Consider the following 21,679-nt stretch of genomic DNA (forward strand, 5'->3'; position numbering starts at 1 on the left):
CCCCACCCCCCCCACTTTCAGTTACTTCTTCCAGATAAGCAACAACTTATATTGGGAAACAAAACTCCTCTGTTCTTTTTCAGCCAGTCTGGCAGAGGAAGACCCATGACCACTGTCAAGGTCACACGCTGATTAGAGCTATTTTTCGGCATCTGGTGAACTGCTGCTTGATCAGAAGACCTCTGCATACCATGCTGTCAAATCCATAAGTGGATACGTTTAACTGTTAAGTCATATTTCACCCAGACCTTCAGTTATGTCATCATCTTCATGTTTTTAAGAGAAAACTGAACACGCATCTTTCCAAAGTCCAATCTCAGATGGCTAAGTAAGTTCCAGAAGAGGGGACCCCCATCCCCCTCCAAGGGAAAAAGGATTTCTTTTTGCTGTCAGTGCTTTTTAATATAAGGAATCCTCCTGTAGCGGTGTTTAAGAAACTAAACACCCCTGCTTCTAGGCAAACCAATGCCTGCAGGTGGACCCAGTTACCTGAATGTAACCTATTATGGGATCAACGCCTAATTTTTTGGTGGAAGGTGGGAAAATGGAGAAGAATGTAATCAGTTAGTAATATGCCATCCTGCCTACAGTCACAGGCAGAAATAATTTTCATTATTGCAGCACAAGCATGTAATAAAATAGGCATGTTTTGCATACATAAGTAAATACCTGGCCCATACCATTCAAGCGGGCAAGATGCTCCTAAGTCAGGGAAACTCTTTATGTTTCACAGATACATGATGGTCACCATTTCCTCGTGTATCTGTGTGATCAATCCCACTGCAGTTCTGACTTCTGCCAGGTAAAGATGCAAGTTTAGATCTCCCTGCCCCAGTGTTCTCTCTGACAGGAACAGCAGCTTTTGCAGTCAGCACAAGGCAGCCCACAACCTTGTGGTCAAATACTGTTTCACTGAAAAGACAGTATTTTCCTCCCCCTGGTTTTAAACTCACTTTTAACAGTCAGCATGTTTGCAACTGGAGGAGCTGTACACTGTGCCTGTTCACAGATGGAAAAGCTCCAGAAGCCCTTTCTTCCGCACTCTCCTCCGCCAAGGCACAGCCCACTTCTCATCTTGCTGATCTGCTTTCATCACACTCTTCAGGAAGCAGAATATGTGTTAAGATTGAGCTGATTTTCAATAATTTGAAACAGCTGAGATAACAAATAGCAGTACAAAACAACACCAGAAAATGGAACTGCTGAACAGTTTGCATTCAGCAGCTTGACGGGATACACCTGAACCCAGTGTCAGTGCTCACAGATTCAGCCAGAAATCTCCCTCTACTACCCCATCTCTTTTCAGAGAAGATGCAATTGTAAACACTCATTGCTCCGCATCACTTCCTTTATATTTAGCATCCCTCTGGAAAGGGGAGTTCATCACAGTTTGTCTGGGACTGAATCTCATTTCACTTTAAGTTTGTCCATCTTTACCTGAATATGCTATGTCCTTAGCAGAATAAGGTAACAAAAGGCATCCAAGCTAAACAGACTGCGAGGGCACACGCTCCTTACACTCGTGGACTTTGGGGAAATAATTTCTTGGAAATATTCTTTCAATAGAGAACCTGCCACCTGCTACAGTCTTTAGGGACAATTTCCATTTTAGTAAAGCTAATTAAGTGCACATTAAAATACAGAATTAGTAAAAATCTGTTCACTGTTTTCTAAGGAATTTTTATAGGTTCAAACTCTACTTCCATTTACATGTATTAACATTTACACAGCCCGTGATTTTCCCCTCTTCTACCTTGACTGCTTCACTTAGCGTTTTCAAAACGGAGACCTAAGAGTTTGGCTGGTTTACTGTGTCTAAAATTCATGGCTGAAAACAGGTGCTCGCACCAAAACATGCTAGAATATCCAGTCTTTCCTGAATAGCTCATTTAAAGAGTTTTACAGAGCAGTCTGCCTAAAATAAAGCCTGTGGGATTTATAATTCACCTGCTATTGTGGGTACTAACAAACAGTAAAATAAGGTTCTGTAAAGTTATTACTGCTTTTTTTATCATTATTTTTTAAGACTGAGCACACATAATAGCTGAGAATGCACAAAGATATTTTTTTTCCTAAGCCAACAACTGGAGGTTTTTTAAAAAACACATTATCTAGTGTTTAAATTATGAGTATAAGACAGGACAGAACTGTCACCTTGCTAACATAAAGGAATCAGTTAAATATGTGGTTCTCATCTGAAAAAGCCATTCTCTTTAAAAATGTGAACCAGTCTTCCAGATATATAATCTAATTCAATTTTAAATCTTGCCTTGATAGTTCTGTCTCTATGATGGAGGAAGACGGCTTAGGGGGGCCTGACCCAGTCCCACCCAAGGCCCCTGACTGTGTTTCAAATGAAGCAGGATGACGTATTTAAGCACAAGGGCACAAAGACAACTTGTGCTTGAGTTACCTGGTGCCAGTAAGCCCTGAAGAAACCCGGACCTGAGAAAACGATCAATGTCACTTAAGTCAAGATTTTCACTTATTGGCAAAAGGCTCCTCTTTCTATTCCGATCAAATCCAAACTCATCATCATTCGGAGTTCCCCTGACATGCTGAAGCAAAACCATTTTAACAGAAGATGACACTGGAGGGGAGTCTGAACACACATATGTACCTACATTACATGGAAGGAAGCCTCCCAACATGACTCATGAGCCTCTTGTGCCGAGCCAGGTGGAATCGCACCACACTTTGAGTAAGTCTGCATGAAAGCCTATGGCCATTACTTTATACCAACTTGAAAGCCAACCTGCTTGTACACGCATGGACACAATTATGCCTTTCAGCACAGATCCTAGTAGCACACCATTATGCAGACTACAAATAATTTTTCCTTCTCCTCTTTCCGAGTCAGCAAGATTTTCCTGAAAACATGTTGATGGCTTCTTCATGAAATTCATGCCTTAAATTGAAAAAATAATGTCTTTTTCTCAACCAGTTTTGTTTTGCTTCTCCTGTGGAACAGCCTACCCACCCAAAGAGTTGAATGCCTTTTATGAAGGGGGTCTTCATGTGAAGCACCCTCCCATCTGGTAATTATAAATGCAAGATAATGACTTTCAGAACAGTCCCTTCATCTCTCAGCCCCAAGGCAAACCTTTCATTTCCTCATTCTTCCCTCTTCATCTTCGCGCCCCGACCACCATCACTAACAGTCAGCTCCTTTGTGTAGCCCCCAAAGGAGGAAGGGCCAGAGCAGCTGAGCTGGTGAAGATAGCCCTCTTCCGCACTAAGCCGCATAAAACTAATTAGCTAGTCAAGACGGCAGGGGAGCTCTCCAGCTTTAGAATTGAATTTTAAAAATTGTTGCTGAATAGTGATGATGCCTGCAAGCTCTGTGCTAGATGTGCTCAGGCACAAGAGCTGCAGACCCAACTGCTCAGGTCCATGTGGTATTTTGTAGCCACACCAGGCTGATGATAGGTGTTCATGCAAGTGTTCATAAACTAGGTATTAAAACCTCACCAGTCCAAAATAGCTTTAGGAAGAGTTCATTTCTATTTTATTTGACTACATTGCCACCAAAACAAGGGGCCTGGGAAAGCAGGTGATTAAGCCTCTGGAATTTTCATGTAAAAGGCAGCTGTCAGCTAATGTGTAGTTAGGAAGGAAATTATCACCCGGGTAAAACAGCACTCTCGCAATTTGTTTGGTTTTGGTGAGCTAAAATATCCCAAGTAAGCAGGAAATATGAATTCTTCACCTCCACCAGGATCCCAGTTGATAGCACAAACAGAAATAAAGCAACCTAGCACTCCAAACAGCTTTGTATGGCACTGAGTGTCCAAAAAATATTTTGAATGATACAGGCATGTAAGAATTTTACTTGTAAAAGCGTTAACAGTCTACACCTCCCATTCCCTCTCCTACTCAGAAAAGACAGTTTCCTTTCAAGAACCCTGGTGTATAAAAGAGATACTCAAGTTGAAATACTTTTACTTTTCAGAAAATCATGCTTTATATAAGTTCCTTTTCTGCGGCTTTATTAACATCAGTTCATTTTCTAGGACTGTATAGCCTAATGCCACAATACGCACAGAACGGCATGACCACGTAGCCCATTGCTGCAATAGGCTAGATTGGAATCCCATACATTTTCAGTGTTAAATAAGGATCTAGTTGAGTGGTACTGCCAAAGAAAAATCTAAAACCTTAGGAGCGATGTTCCCTCTATTATAAGCCCATGCACAGCGGACAGAGGCACTTATTGTTTGAGTGGTGTTTTTAATGCCTCATGCATCTGAAGCCCTGGCTATTCAGACCTTTCACCGAGTCTATGATATTTCTGAAGCACTTTTCATAATCCCTAAGTTTTTGGTAATATTTAAATGATTCCATTGAAATACAACTTGATAACTCTTCTTGTTTAATCATACCTGAAGAAAACCACAACCACTTAGAAGACACATAAATTAATCCCAAAAGGCTGCAATTCCAGAATTTAAATACAAGAGGCAGGAACTTTTTCATGGGTGAAATAAGTAGAAAAAAATCTCTGTATTATATAGATGCCTACTGAATCACCTGCTTTACCCAGGTAATTCCTGCTTCTTGTAATCATAATCAAAGAAAAAAAATGTCCACCTGTTTCTTCTTTGAGATCACAGAGTTGGAGATTTGGCACAGGACTATCTACAAAGCTGTGAGGATGATGGTTCAGTTTCAGGTAGGGAGAATAATCACTGATCCTTCTTTTTAATAAAAAAAAATGAGATATACAGCAAATGCAGCGCAGCTAGGTTAGCACAAGATGACAAGAGGTGTAACAGACCCCATTTTCTTGACTCAAATTATGAAATACCTGTTTAAAAGCATACTTTGAAAGCAACCAACATTTTGGGTTCTTTCAAACTCTTCCCTAAAACTTTTGGATTTGACCACTTACTATGCATGTCAAAGGACGTATTTGTTTTTGTTCTCTTCCACCTCCCCTTTTGAAAAAGGCAACAAAGTTCTTTGTCTGAATTTGCCTAAATAATATCACCTCAAAATGCAATCAGTGAAAATATAATCCTCTCTCTTCCATACATAGTAGATGTACTCACAGGATACTATGTGCTACGAGTGCTAAATACTACAGCTTCCTCCTCATCTGCTTCATCAGTCACACCTACTTGACACACGTCCTCTGTAGGCCCACAGCTTCTCAGGGATCAGCTTTAAGTTTGGATACGGCTTACAAGGATGATCACATATTAGCTAATCTGTAACTAGAAGAAAATTATGTAATAATTAGGAAGTCAATCTAGGGATCAACAAGATGACCCAGTATTTATCTGTACTTGAAGAAAATGAAAATCTAAAGCAAGATGGGGGGCGAGGGGAAGATGATGTTGCAGTTTCTGCAAGAAATCTGAAAGTGTTACCAGTTACAGCATCTAATCTGTTTTGCCATCCTTTTGCTTCATACAGTGCTTAAGTGCACCCAGTTTGTTTTGGTGAGAAATAGATCTTCTTCATGCTATTTCAAGTGATAATATTAATTACTCCCTTCCCAAACTGAGAAGGAAGGGGAACTTTGAATCATGCCACACAACCATATTATAGCACAGATTTTGTTAGCCACAAAAAGGACTTAAAAATAAAGGGCAGCAACACTGTCACATGTACTTACTACCTAAAAGTAAAAATTAACCCAGTGCGTATGGCATGCCCTTACTATTGCAACAATAATATTCCCCTCATCCTCTTTCCAGGTTGTCCTGAAGAAAGCCAAGCCTGCTGATAAACCCTTTGCTGTTCTTGCAGGATAGTTTCAGACTGCTGGGAACCACACCCCTAAAACAGGGTTAAAATATTGCCAAAACTACAGCATCATTAACTCCTTAATACTGCAAATCATGCTGAGTGTATAGTACAAAAATATTGCAAAAGTATTAGATGTACTTAATCACCTACAAGCAGCAGATTTTGCTAGAAGCAAAGATTTTTTTTTTTTAAATGCAGAAATATTAGATACAGCCTGAGCAGCAGAATGTTCCCCTATCCAGCACTGAAGTGATAAGAAGGTGAGTGACCCAGATGTGTCTCACTGAGTACTTAAGCAAGCAAGTCTCCATGGAACGACAAAAATATTGGATTTTGCCAACTGCACTTAATAAGTTTTAATGCTCCGAGAAAACTGTTATGGGAATTTTGCTTTCTAACTACTAAAACCTTGCAAAGAAGGGGGAGTCTTACAAATACAGAAAATAGAAAGATCAACTCTGAATAAAAGAATTGCATGCAAATTATAGGACTCATCTTCAGCGTGACTTAAAAACAAATGATGCAATCACACAGCTTAAACACATATGCTAAAGAGGACATCTTTTCAGGCAACCAAACCGAAGACTCTTGTCCACTGAAACCACCTGCTTTCAATCCTCCCTGTGCAGAAAAATACATATCTCAAAGCATGCCCCAAAGCTTTAACTGAAAAGTCAACACGCACAGGACCAGCTGCATGAGTACTTGGCAATTCTACTAAGTGGAATGTTATTTTTGTGTGATACTTTGGAAGCAAGAGAAGATTTTAAACACTCTGTGATTTTACTCTTGATCTGAAAATTAAAATCCCTTTTATAAAATCACAAAGTGGTAAAATCTCATTGCTTATTGGACACATCTATTCTGGAGAGAAATTATAGCAGTGCCAACAATTTTGAGGTTGTCACAGGATGGTTTGGTTGGAAGGGCCCTTCAAAGATCATCTAGTGCAAGCCCCTGCCACAGGCAGGTACATCTTTCACTAGATCAGGTTGTTCAAAGCCGCATCCAACCTGACCTTGAACAATTCTGGAGATGGGCCATCCACAACTTCCCTGGGCAACCAGTTCCAGTGTCTCAACACCCTCATCATAAAAAAATTTCTTCCTTATGTTGAATTTAAACCTGCCCTCTTTCCATTTAAAACCATTGCCCCTTATCCTGTCACTGCAGACCCTGGTAAAAAGTCTTTCTTGAATTTTATCATTTCAATGATATGGAAGATGGCTAGAATCGCTGGTAACAAATTATGTATTTTATGGTATTCTGACACAAGCGCATTTTTCCATAAAACTGTACATCTATAAACTAATGTTTTGAAAGGGGATGTGAAGCACTTCATGGGTGTGAGAGAGAAGGAAGAGCTAAGCGTTCACTAAGTGGTTTATTTGGAGCTGAGTACTAGTTTTCAGCTAAGACACATTCACTTGCAGGCGTTTGTAAACTTCCCAGTTCTTGGGACTCTGACTACCGATGACTTACAAAGAAGAGGTTGCTGAGTTCATAACCAAACTGCCTGCCCCAACTTATGACACAGATGACAGAGTTGTTAACGAAGCAGCTCTTGAAGCACTGTGGCTTACTGCCCAATTCCATTAAAAAGATGAAACCCATCAAGTATCTCTCTAAAGCACTGCTAATATTAACACCTTCAGGTAATACAGAGGCAGGACATGGTTTGGCATCTCTCACAGGCAGCTAAGGAGTCCTTTAACACAACACAGTCACATCTGCTGCTCACATCCAGCATTTTGTAGGCAGCGTGCTAGAGGCTGGGCAGGAGCCTTCCCTCCTTTGCTTTACAGATCCCCATTTTCACCTTTTTAAGGTCTCAAACGAACCATCCGTTCATTATCCAATCTGAGAATTTGACACATGGTTGCATTGACTAATCAAAGTCTGGCCCGGTAAGCAAGGAGTTATTTTTGATGGAAACAGACTGTGCAAAACAAATCAGTGAAGACATGTCTTGGATTTATTTCAATGTCTCATCTGCAAAAAAAACCATTAGATTCTGTTTTGGTAAGTACAACAGTCTAAGTGGATGTTACCTCTATTTTGAGAGGTAGTTTTGCTAGACTTTTAAGTCCAAAGATTGACAGCTATCTCTTAAAAAACTGCCTTTTTGGGCATACAGGGAAATTACTTAAGCTTCCTAGAACAAAAAAAACAAAACAAAAAAAACCCCAACTTTGTTTTCTGAGTACCTAATACAAAGCAGATGCCTATTAAAAAAGTATCAACTTGCTGTTTGTTAAGAGAAGCCATGGTCCATAAATCATCAAGTGAAATGCAAAATCCTTGCTTAGAACTTAAAAAACAAAACCCTGTCTTGTTCAAACTGAGAAGTGAATAGATACATCACTTATTCTGAATTAGATGACCTCCACAATTTCTCTCACCTAAGCGAGCATGAAAACAGAAAATGAGACTAAGCACAGCGGAGCTGAATTTTCTTTGTTACAATTCCACAGGCTCTGTGGAATGAAGGTTTATAAAAGCCAGGGTCTTTAAAAAGCACCATGAGTGACTGCTCTTCCATTTTTAAAGGCCTTGGGTCTTCTGCACAAAACAGAAATGCGGTAGGGCTGCGTTTTGAAGACAAAAGCCATGTAAATGAAAAAAATTCTGAATATTTGATACTTAGAGAAGTGTCTGAGAAACAACTTCTATAAAAGCATTTGAGGAAACATATAAGGTTCCCTTCATATCAAGATAACACGGTAATGATGGGAGGCAGAATCTCTCATACGTCATATGCAGTGATGAGGCTCAAGAGCAAACTCTGACCTTGAACTTCCCTGGTGGTGGGTATTCTCATCTGGAGTCCATTTGACCTCACTGCACAGTCTGCTCCTTTGAGACTGAATGAAGGTTAAAACAAACAAACAAAAAGCCAAATGAACAAAAAAAAGGTCACATCAGTGGTGTTAAGATGGGGATTTACTTTTAAAAACCTGGCCCTAGGTCCCGGCAAGTACCAGATTTCAGTAACACCACTGAGGGGCTCTATAGAAGCTTGGAGCATTTATTTTAGTTTTTAAAGGACACTAACACTTATTTGAAAGGAGTGAATGTCTTCACTGAAACTTTGCACAGCAAAGGGATGAGAGGCAACAGTCAGACACTACAGCATGGGAAATTCCAGTGGAATGCAAGGGAAAAAATGCACCTTGAGAAGAGCCAAGCACTGGAACAGGTTGCCCACCAAGGCTGAGCGATCTCCAGGCTTGGAAAGATATAAAACTCAGACAAGTTTCCAAGAAACCTGCTTTAAAGTTAGTCTTGCTTGAAACAAGAGGCTGGACTAGGCAGCCTCCCGGGGTTCCTTCCAACCTTAGTTTTCTGTAATTCTGAGCTAATTCCCTGGTGAAAAGTCCCCAAACCCACCTCACAATCCCGGAAAGAAAAGAGAAACTTCCAACAGAGATATCACTGCTGTACAAGAAATAAACACATACAGACTAAACTGTGTACTAAATTCAGTGTTTTCACTTTAAAAATTAATACCGAATAGGGTAAAATTTATTTCTGTTGACACACCTGCTGTATCTCAGGCTAATAAAAATCTGTCTACCACTATATATTACACGGTACATCAATTTTCTGGAAAACAAAACTAAAGCAAAAAAAGAAAACTTGCTCTTCCAAAGAACAGAGAAAAAGGGAATATCCTAGAGTCATGATGAAGTAGGTCTGCTTTCTAAAAAGATCTAGCAAGTAATTTGTTTCATGAGACCCATTCACAACCCTCCAGAAGGGTTCAGCTTCACAGGATGGACAACTATCACCCAGTAGCAGACCCCTTCCCACTGCAGTACTATAGCTCTGAGAAGATCATATCATACCTGGCTCATAAGCAAACAAGCATGGTACTGACTTGCCTTGTTTTCCTCCTTTCAAACAAAGCTTTGTCACGTTCTTAACATGGAGACACAGCAAATGGTCGCAATTCATCCCTTGCACCATTCGTTCCCCGACATGTGACTCTGCTGTGCCTGACTCCAGCAGCTGAAGGGAGTCCACCTTCATTGCAAATAAGGCTGAGACAGATTTTATGGACACTCCCCTCAATTACAAGCACACACAGAAGACCTCTGCCGGGACTCCAGTCATCCTCTTTCCACATTTCCCTCACCTGCAAAGAAAACTAGGAGAACCTCCACAAGGGATCCTCCATAGGATCCTGTCCCTTGGAGAAAGCCTGCTAACCCCTGGGGATCCACAGCCACAGACAGGCAGAGCTGGCTCCGCACCCCACTACTGCAACACCCAAATCGTGCCAGAAACTTTTCAGTCTTGCAACGTACCTACAAGGCTGGAGGTGCTTTCACCCCTTAGATGCTTTCACCCTTTAGATGCTGAAAACCAGAAACAGCATTGCTCGCAACTACCTGCACAGTCTTTAAGCAGAACAGAGACTCAACTCCTGCGTCAATATCCCAAACCAATCCTCTCTTTTCAGTCTGTCCGCCCTTTTTCCCCACCTTCCTAGCCTTGCTCTCTGACGTGGACCAACAAAGGAATTCCCTAAGATGACATTTTTTTCCTTGGAAATCTTCACAGGGTTGAGGATAGAAAGATGGGTGTCTGAGACCTCTCCTTTGCTCTCATTCCCTCCCCTCTGCTGACTGTAGACACAAACCCTCCCACCCCTGTATAGCGCTCAGGAGGAAAAGGAAGGAACAGTCTTGGGGAAAGGGACAAACACTCTGCCCACTTTGAATACAAAATTTTTCAACAGATCCGGGAAGAAACGATCTCTGGCACACTGAACACACCTACAAAAAGCAGGCTTGGTAGTTGCTAACAAAAGCAGCCGTGCTCACTTATTTCTCAGTAATCAAACACAGATTAAGACCCCTTATTTTAAACTTGGCAACTTATACAAATAGTCCTGGCATGGCTACATATGCACCATCGTGATTTGACAAAAAAAACCCACTCCCTGGTTCTGCAGTTTAAACAGACACCCCCTTTCTCATACAATAATCATCCGTTTCCTAAATCCGCCCTTCCCCTCAGCACAGACAAGGAAGCACGTAAAGACCAGAAGTTACTCAGGCTAATTAATCCCTCCACCCTTTCCACCTGGCTAGCCTCACCTTTCTTAAATCTTTCATTCATTCCTCCTCAGCAGCATGCCTTTTGGCATTGCCCCTAGTAGCACGGAGTACTACTGAGAAGCAAAGCACTCAGACTCACATGTTGATAATTTAATTAGTAATACTAATTAAAGATTAGTAAGAAGATCCACCCTTCAGTTAGAAGATCTACCTTCACATACCTGTTTCATTTAAATTTGACATTTCAAAAGCACCAGCTTTGGAAGGTTAGACACCGGTCCATTGACTCAGTGCTCTTTCTCAGGTCCTCCTCTGCAACAGTCACGCATACCAGAAGCAGAAAACAGAACTGGAAATGCGAATTCAAACACCAGAATAAGGAAGCAATTTTTGCTTGTCCCTATTCCACAAAACACGCTTTCAGTTTTGCAATGGACTGTAGCTGCGCTATTAACAGCAAATAATATCTCCACTGTTTCATTATATCTTAACAGAAACAAGATTCCTATAGAAAGCTTTGACTGAAGGAATTTAAGAAATAATGCATTTTAGATTAACCCTCCTATACTAACAACTAGGGGATGCCAAATCGTATCCAGTGAAAGAAACTGTTTTTTCCCCCTCCCTCAAATAGGGATCAGGAGAAACTATGTATCCGATATTTACATAAAATGCAGTGAACTGAATATTAACTCCCCCCCGTAATTCAGGAACATCCTGACAGCTCTCTGCAACAGCAAATTCTCCTGGTAAGCTTTAGCAGTGGTTCTGATCACCATAATGACTGCATGAGCGAATCCTGAACAAAGTACCTTCCACGTAAAATACAGGAATAGATTCAGTGGACACATCTGATGTATTGAGAAACACATCTGCAAATAAAAGGATACACTGCAAATTTACACAAGGACAGGACACACACACCCGTAACAATAAACTGTATTTATATAGGAATGTACACAAAAAGAGTACAACTTCTGCCTTTGTACTAACACACATCCCATTTTCCCCAGTAGGATAACGTTATCTGACAGAGTTCCTGCCTGACCTGCAATCAAGTAACTAAGAAAATTTGAAAAACTAGACACACCTGTGCTTTTCTTCAGAAGGAGCCACAGTTCAGCAACATCTTTGTAGAGCAAGGAGATCAGGCTTAAGGTCATGTTGCTTCTAATCGATTTAGTGCAAAATAGTTCCGGAGACAGTGACCTATTTATCTGCGAGCCCGTCTTCAGTGCAAAATGAGAGCGCAAAACTCCATCTTTCAGTCAAAGCCAAGCCACCGGGGACACAATACCCTTCTTCAAATTACATGCAGAGCAACTGTGCCTGTCAGGAGGCTGAACGGTCCCCCGAAAGGCTAGCCGGTTGCTGGTTACTTACCACTTCTCTTCCTGCATAAAGCACGGGCATGCATTAGATGCAAGCTGTTTGCTTTCAAAGTGAACACACGTACTGTTCAAACATTATCAGGGTAAGAACGCATTAAAAAATTAATTCTAAGCGTGCCTTGTCAAGAACCTTGCTTTAAGAGCCCTGGTTTTAACAAATGATGATCGATCCAGTAAATACACCACCTTTTTCTGCCACCCACCCCTTCTCCACACAGGGAAACTGACTGCCCAAGGGGCAGATGTCCTTTTCCAATGAACCTTTGGTTAGAAAGTTCCTCAGAAATGCATCCAGCGTTTCCTGTCTGTGAAGGAACTCTCACCCACGTGTCTTGGGTGGAACCAAACTGGGATGTTTTCCGTGGTGGTAAACCCATCAAGCACCTGCTCCCGAAGAAGGAGCCTACCCAAAGCAGCAGGAACTGCTGAAAGGACATCTTTCAACTTACGAAGTCACCTTAGTAGAATATGCACAAATGTCATTTGTAAGAAAATGGGAAATAAGGTAACAGATAATAAAATCAACTATAGCCAAAACATCCCACGTGATTTTTCAGACATGAACGCTCAGCCATCTTGCTTTACTTGATCCTTTAAAGTAATTGTCCAGTGACAGACTACCTGTTAATTAATACACTTGAGATTAGTTACCGGCAATCCAGACTCACCAATACAAAGAGCAGGAGTGACAGCAACAACCATATGAAAACAAACCGATTGTTTTTCCTCACTTCACGGTGTTATAAGAGCCTTTTCCCAACAAGAGAGGTCAAGGAAAGAGGCCAGCGAGGATAAAAAGCTTGGACTGATGGTTGCATCTGTTCACAAAATCCCACTTACAGATGGGGCAAAGCTCAGCTTTAGCTTCAGCACTCCCGGCCATCAACCAATCCCACAAACCCAAACCAACCCAGATCACCCACAGACCCACACCAGAGGTTATTTTCTGAAGTGTCCCCACATCTGTGTTCTCACCACTTATCTGCCGTGGGGCAGGAACTGTTGATAATCCCAAACCAGTCAGCTGTATTGTAATAAATCTACTATCTATATAAGCAGCTCTATTCAGTGCACAGTATTAAAATGTGACCTGAAGAATATAATTGAGGTAATTTATTTTAAATTCTGCTGTTTCATTTTGGGGCCAGTTACATTTCGTGCTGTGTCAAAACACAAGAGTTTCCTAAGCAATATCCCAAGTTTTTAATTAAGGTAGATTCAAAAGAAATAACACTCCTTAGAAATGTTTTACTTAACTGTTCTGTATTTTACAAGGACATTACTAGCATATTTGATTTTCAAGAGAGCTCAAAATTAGTGAATGAGTCTCCACACCACTCCCACAAGTCATGTAAATACTCAAACATGTGAAAGTTGAGACGGAGCAAGTGACCTGTCTTGGATCAGATAACAGCATCTGTCGCAATGTCAGAAACAGGATCGACATCTTGTCTCGGCTCTAGTTCCTCCTTTCCAGGACTGTCACCTAACCAGCTTGGCGGAGGTGCGTACTCCTAGATCAGTATCTTGACTTGTAGTCCTCAGGCAGAGATCACAATTCACAGCATTTTATTTCTAGCTGTTATGCTACAAGACTTCCAGGAAGAAGAGTCTTAGAGCAGCCACAAATCCTACTACATATGATATACCATATGCAAGTATACACACTGATACTCATTTCTTTCTTAACAGCACCAAGCCAGTCTCAAACATTTGCTAGCGAGAATCCTCAGCAATATGCTTGGCTGACTAGATATGACTGTTAATATTAACAGGGGTTTGCTGTCACCTGGAAAACAGCATGCTGGAAACCTAACTCTTGTTATCCAAAGCGTTATGCAATGATACAGGAGTGCTTTCCAAACATGCAAAGAGAGGGAGAGGAAGCTTTATGGACTTCCTTCAGACATTAAAACCAACTGAAAGAGGAGTTACCCTTCTGAGAAGGGTGTATCACTCTCACCCACACCCATTCAAGTAAGACAGAGGAACCTAGTATTTTGGCAAGCTGGCTACTTCCTTAAGGAAAAAAAAAAAAAAGAAAAAAAAAAAAGAAGAACAAAGAAAAAACATGAATGTAAAAGAAGCACCTAAAGCATGTTGGCTGTGCTTGCTCTCATTGTCAAGACAGAGAGGAAGTATAAACTCACGTATTAATCAACACTGCCTGTTCCAGAACCCCTTCATGTTGTACGTCATGTGGACAACCACCTCTCAACAAGCTTCTGTCTTCAGAGGAAACAGTAGAGCAAGTAATTCAGATGAAAACCAAGTACTAGTTAAAAAATAACCTAATTTCTGGGACTAGTGCAACAGACGCATATGATATCCATTACCCAGGCCTCCACCTAGCTTCATTCTAGCCTTTGAATCTCCTAAATACACAGTTCCTGGACCAGTCAGGATCTAATAATGACCATGACTAAGAGCACCAAAATATAGCAATGTTTGTTTCAATCTTACGACGCTCCAGTATTAACCAACTAAACACACCTTCACCTCTCACTTTCAAGACCCAGAGTGTCATTAGACTGAACAACACACATGAAGAAACGGTACTGCGAGCTCAGCCTGTGCTGTACAGGAGACTCGGAGCCTGCTCCTGCCTCTGGGGAAACTGGTCTCAGCTCTCTGGCAAAACAGTGGTTAAGGCAAAGGTGATTTTTTTTCTAGCAGTTCCATTCTGCACAGAAAGCTTAAAATTTCACTGGGCTAGAGACACTACAGGATCCTGTGAAGCAAAGTATGAAACACCCTCCTGAGAAAAGAGGGCTCCTGCCAGTTACGGAATGCATTTTTATATTAGCACTCTATTTTGGAGCGTGCGCGTGGGGGAAGTGTTGGTTCCAGGTTATAATACCCGCTCTCCTTGCTGTGCACTTCAGAGAACAGCAGCAAGAAAGAACAAACAAGTCAAAGCACAAAACCCCTCCCTGGCCTTCACGATCCAGTTTGAAATAACCAGAGAGAAAAAAACATGGTATGTGGGCATGTATGTTAGCAACAAGACTTAGGGGCGAATTTAAGCTCCATTAAAATGCACGGGAGCAACAGCCTGACTGAGAAAATATACGTAGGTAACAGGTATATTATAAATGCAAGGAAATCCGTGTCAACTCTACTCATGCGCTGTGCTCAGGTTAAGATCTCCCTGCCACCTCAGAATGGGCTGTGAGCGATGTACTCCAGCCCACATCGCAGAGGAAAGTGCTGTGTGAGAAGGTCTTAAGGGATGCATGTGAAGTCAATTGAGGGTAAAAGGCTGTGTCATCCGAGTTTCATGAAACCCAGCGAAGGAAGCTATGACAGTGGCTTAAACATACAGAATCACAGAATGGTCAGGGTTGGAAGGGCCCTCCGGAGATCATCTAGGCCAACCCCCCTGCCAGAGCAGGGTCACCTATAGCAGATTGCACAGGATGCCATCCAGGTGGGTTTTGAATGTCTCCAGAGTGGGAGACTCCACACCCTCTCTGGGCAGCCTGTGCCAGTGCTCTGTCACCCTCAAAGTAAAGAATTTCCTCCTCATGTTTAGATGGGACTTCCTATGTTCAAGTTTGTGCCCGTTGCCTCTTGTCCTATCACTGGGCACCACTGAAAAAAGACTGGTCCCATCCTCCTGGCACCCTTCCTTTAAGTATTTATAAGCATTGATAAGATCCCCCTCAGTCTTCTCTTCTCCAGACTAAAAAGACCCAAGTCCCTCAGCCTTTCCTCATAAGAAAGATGTTCCTTTCCCCTAATCATCTTTGTAGCCCTTTGCTGGACCCTCTCCAGCAGATCCCGGTCTTTCTTGAACTGGGGAGCCCAGAACTGGACACAGTACTCCAGATGCAGCCTCACCAGGGCAGAGTAGAGGGGGAGGATGACCTCCCTCGACCTACTGGCCACACTCTTGGTGCACCCCAGGATGTCATTGTCCCTTTCCACAGAGCTGCCCTCCAGGAGGTCAGCCCCCAACCTGTACTGATGCATGAGGTTATTCCTCCCCAGATACAGTACCCTATACTTGCCCTTGTTGAATTTCATTAGGTTCCTCTCTGCCCAACTCTCCAGCTTGTCCACGTCACGCTGTATGGCAGCACAGCCTTCCGGTGTGTCAGCCACCCCTCCCAGTTTTGTGTCATCAGCAAACTTGAGATACTGTACTTGCTTAATAAAGCACATGCAAGTGTGCAGCATGACAGTGGCAACATTCACAGTAAAGGATATTAAAGCTTGATAAGTTCAACATTAAAGTATAATTATTAAACATATTTTTCCTTCAGGAGTGTGGCACTTATCAAAAAGCACAACAACAAAACGATGTGGTACTTTGTGGGATTCAGCATGACAAAAGCTATCCTTATAGGATCATCTTTAGCATAACGTAAATGTATGTGGTATGTAAAAAAACCTAGCAAAATACACCTAACACACCTGTAACCACAGAATTTATAACTGGGTGGAGTTTTGGAGACATTGCACAATATGATGCATCATCTGTTGGCATCTAGTTTAGCATCCTAGACTATTTAAAAGCCCTATTCATTTTCTCCTTCTAATTCTTCTTTATATTTTTTTTCAAAGCATGAATGCAAAGAAAGGTTTCATTCTTTTTAAAGTCATCAAGCATTCAAAATTTCCAATTCTGTCTGGTTTACATCAAAAGATTCCGAAGTATTGCAAATGAGTTTATATAAACATTATACATTCATACACACACACATGTGTTCATATAAATCCATTACACAAAGCAGCTTGTTAAATCCCCATGCAGCAACACTATTTTGAAATTCAACTTGGATGCTAAGTCATCAAAAAAGGTCCCTGTATCACATCCAAACCCAAATTTAAGCAAGCATGAGCAATCAAAACTTGTGATCAGAGAAAAACAATAAAAGCTGCCATCCATGAAGAAAGAAACTACTTCCATGAAAATGAGCATGCTGGTAATACCAATAGTTGCTGGAGCACTTTAAAGTGAAGGGTGCTGTTCAATTAATAGGATGAAGCCTGCAATCTTTCAAAAAGATATTGCCAGGAAGAAACATAAGGAAAGCTACTGAGGAATTACATCTTAGAAGTACACTTTGCACTGTAAGACAATAATAAACTTCAAAACTTTGAAGATTACACACCCCTTACACTCGGTATCTGAAAAGCAAAACAAAAAGCAAAAGAAGGCTTCAGTAATTTTTAAGGAAGTGTAACACTCCCATCAGGGATGGCACATCTCCGACCTCATGACCACAGTTAGAGTTTCACCCCAAAACCGTGACAGCAGCCTGGCCACTGAATGCAGTTATCACACATCTGTTTCCATTTCTAATTTCAAAATTATATCTTTTGGGTGTTCTGTGAACTGAATTTCAATCAGTTTATATTTTTCTATTTACACGTCCTTTCTAAACAAGGTCTCACAAGTATTTAATCATAGGCCTCTCCTTCACCGTGCTGCAGGATTTACCGAGGTTTCTCATTTCAAAAAGACACAAAACCCAGACTTTTCTTGAGGTCAAATTTAATCACGCAGGAGTTAGCAGTAAAACACTGTATCCTGCACTATTTGGTGACAGTTCTGTTTGCCCACAGCTGCAAAAGCCAACAAAGAAATGCGTGTGACCTTTTTAACTTCAGAAGCAGCGGTACTCCGAACAGCAGTGCCTGCAATGAGATGTAGCTACTCAGACTGCACTGGGGTGAGAAAAAGAGGACTCCTAGCTCTGTGCTGAAGTTGCCTGCAGCAGTATTCAAAATTCAGCAGATGGGATATTGCAGTCCGGTAAGAATTGAAAATTGTAATTAAAGGCGGAAATCAAATCACCACTGACGTTAGATAAAAGGTAGGACTAAAATTCAGGAAAATCAAGAGGATGAGATCCATTTTTATAGCAGCAGAGGGATTAAAGGAGCAAGTGGAGGAGATAAGAAAAAGAAATTGATGAGGAGTTTAGTGGCAACAGAAATGATAACCTAACAGTGAGTAATGACAACAGATACACATGATCAAAGCAGCACAGGAATTGAACTCAGGAAAAACAGGCTTATTTTGTATTCTGAAACAAAATATATAAAGAACATTACTCCAGAAAGCAAGGAAAACCAACATAGACCATTACAACAAATGAAGTGTTGCACCGCAATTACAACTATATTTATAGTCAAAATATAAAATAAAAACTTTGTCAGCAATAGGAAACCCTTTTTGTGACTCTAAAGTACACAGAATCTTTTTTTTTTTTCCAGATTAACAAGATACTCAGGAAGCATAAAAACTTTCAGGTCAGAAGTTGTGGCAGAACTGGTTCCAACAAAAATATCAGATGCTCCTGTAACACTGATGAACACAGATAAAGACTGCAAAACTATTTATTACAAAGGAAGGAAAGGAACATTTGCAGAAATCATCATTCCCCAAAATCCTGAAAGAGCAAACAGGACAGAGAGGAGAATTTTATCTCAGATCAAATGCAGGTTTAAGAGACAGAAAACACTCATTCCATCACATCTCTAAAAAAGATTGGGTGTTTTTAGACAAGTTTGTTAGGATATTTCAGTACTGGAAGATAATTCATAGCTCCCAATGACATGAAAAAAATTGGCTATTAGATCATCTCACTTACCTGTCATTTTAGATTGGTGAGTATAGGCAAAATCCTTCAGAGTTCGCCATCAACCTTAAGTCTTACTCACCCTGCATAAATCTGACCCACTTTATTGTGATGTTACACTTGAAAATGGGCAAACCCACCTAACAGACAGGATAAAAATGCCACCGTCTTCTTAACAGCTTCTTACTTTTCAAGCCAGTTTTGATTTTGACTCATTATTTGAAATTTCTGTGGCCAAGGCATGCACGCTGCAGCAAGCTGCCCGTGGCCATGCAACCCACCAAGGCCCCACTCATGGGAAAAGCATGAAAAAATGCGAGCAAACACTTCGAGCAACCCTCAAAGCTCACCATTCTCTCTCCTTACAGGTTCCCAAAATAGTATCTTAATTTCTCCCATTGCCAATCCTTTCAGCCTCTGGGGCTCCAACAAGCTCCACAGTTCCCTCAAGAAAAGAGGAGACTTAACATCAGCAAAGAGTGAGCAAAGCTAATTTTCTGCCGATCAAAAAGAAAAAGAGCAGAAAACACACTTTGACTAGCTTTTTCTGGAGAGCCGACCTGGAGAACTCCTTCAGGTTCTGGACAGAAATTCACTTCCTTCCAAGAAAGGAAATCTCACTGCAACAAGAGAACAAAATACCTTATCCCTTGTGCTTAGCAGTGCAATATTCTCAGTTAAATCTAGTCAATGGAGAAAAGAGAAAGCTCACACTGTTTGCTCTCTGTGGAAAGACAAGATGTACAATCACACCTGACCTTTTTACTTTGTAGATGCAGGACTTCTAAGAAAACATTATTGTATCACTTAAAAAAGGCAGTGATCCCTTTAATAAAACACTTAAAAGAAAAAAATCTAACCCTGCAAAGAGCTGTTGTAACATCCATAAACAACTGCAGCGAAGATACACAGCAGCTGTAACTGTGTCCTGTTTCCAGTCTCCGGGAAGCAAACAGGAAACCTATACCCTTACCTGATTGAAAAAGCAGCCTGTCCCCGAGATTTTAATCAGCCTAAAGCAACAGACATTTTCCTTCTTTTCCAGTTTCCTGGGACGCTTCCTGACCCATTCAGGATAGCAGTAAGGAGACCAAGCTTTTTAACAGCCGCATTACCTTCATTTTCCACATGAAATATTGCGACTTGCCCTATTACTGTATTTACTTTTGGCCTAGGTGTGACAGCTCAGGCAGGGCTGTGGATTCAAACAACAAAACCACTCCTCTGCCAAGGGTAGTTTATTAGCATTAGCCTCTAACTTCAGAAGGCAGGATTTTTCAGCACACCTCAAAAACCTTCACACTATTTTGAGACGTGCAGCAATAAAAATAGATGCACCAGCCATGCAAGAGATGCAATTATGCAAACCTTTTGCAAACAAGGAGGAAAGACCTATAAAAATTTGGCAACCCATCACATCCACCTCCTGATCTCCACCGATTAGGACTTTGTAATTGAGACAAAGTAAAACTTGCCAAGTACCCCCCTTTTGTAGTTCTGGGGTAACGCCTCAACCCCAAAATGCTTTTGAAACAGTTTTGTGGTTCTTCTCCTTTCCATAAGAAGAACAAAGATGTGAAGAAGGATGAAATGAAGGCCAAAGAGCAAATTCCACTTGTTCTGACACACACAGCAGCTGAACTAATGCCCATGAATCTCACAGGAGTAAGAAACAACCCAGACGCAACCCCCACCCAATTCTTTCTGCTCTTCCTCTTGTTGTCTTTGCAAAAAAATGCATTTAGCTTCCACCAGCTCCTGTCTTACAAAGCTTGTACCTGATTAGTTGAACATAATTTTAATTCAGCCCTTACCCTTGTAGTTTCATTAAGAGAAACGCACGGGGCAAGCAGTGCAGTGAGGGCACTCTTTGTAGTTCCCTGCACTATGGTGGCAGCAAATAGGACTTCTTCAATAAAAGTCTCATCCTACAGCCAATCTTTGAAGTATTTAACAGTGTCTTTTTAACAGGACAGATTTTAACCCTTGATCAAAAGCCTCCCCCCCCCCTTACTCAAACATAGAACAACCTGCAACTGCTGCTGTTTTGATCCCCACGCTACAGTTTAGCCAATGCTGAACACACACATACACCTTTTCAGGACACCAAATGCATAATACTGAGGATAACAAATACAGATACCCAGTCAATTCAAAGGATCAGTGAAGAACCAAAGATACTGTGCAGAGAATATGCTGGAAATGTTTTCCAGCAGCTCTCAGGGTCTTTTCATCACTGTAATTTCTTTTCCCGCACTATGAACAGATTTGATACAGCTTACATACAAGACGTATTTAAGTCCCTACTGTTAGTTGCATATAATTCCTTAGAGCAGAAAAAAACAATCCACATCTTCTTTTTAATCTCTCTGCTCTAGTAGCGAATGAAGGAAACAGCAGCTCAGCTACAAATAAGTAAAAGCATGTAAATATATTAGTTTCCACAAACCAACAAGAAAAACCCATGACTTCATTGAGTTTATTTCATGTTTCCTTCTTCAAGCAAGAAGAAAGAAGCTCTCACTGTACCTGAGTGGAAGGAAAAGACTTGCAGCTCTATCATTAGCTTGCCCAAAAAAGCAACATGCATCCGTCTGGCACCTCCTGGCAGCTGAGGGGTATTCAGCTTCAGCCAGCCCAGCTGGGGCGGATTCACAGGCATTTAAAGATTCACAGGTGCAGCCACCAGCAGTTAGCTGACAAAGAGCCTGTGCAAATATTCCTTTCACAAGCAGGTCTTCAGATCAAGCGCAGGGCTATAAACCAGCAGTTGAGGTTTCTCCTGAACCCTAAACGCTGAGAAATGGACTCAGACCTTATGTGCGCCTGCTCCCATCTGCAGCAGCAGTTCCATTGAAGTTACTGCCTCCCATGC

The 21,679-nt window shown here is 41.3% G+C and overlaps 1 protein-coding gene across 1 annotated transcript in view; it reads right to left on the reverse strand.

Annotated features, from left to right (window-relative positions):
* MCF2L (MCF.2 cell line derived transforming sequence-like) overlaps positions 1-21,394 on the reverse strand; it is a 91,534-nt gene extending 70,140 nt beyond the window's left edge. Inside the window, exon 1 of the mRNA XM_009892133.1 lies at positions 21,334-21,394. Within this exon, the coding sequence (XP_009890435.1) occupies positions 21,334-21,394 (61 nt within the window). The remainder of the gene's footprint in view (positions 1-21,333) is intronic.
* Positions 21,395-21,679: the final 285 nt, after the last annotated feature.

Source organism: Charadrius vociferus, unplaced genomic scaffold (assembly GCF_000708025.1).
Source record: "Charadrius vociferus isolate BGI_N301 unplaced genomic scaffold, ASM70802v2 scaffold218, whole genome shotgun sequence".
NCBI classification, from domain to species: Eukaryota; Metazoa; Chordata; class Aves; order Charadriiformes; family Charadriidae; genus Charadrius; species Charadrius vociferus.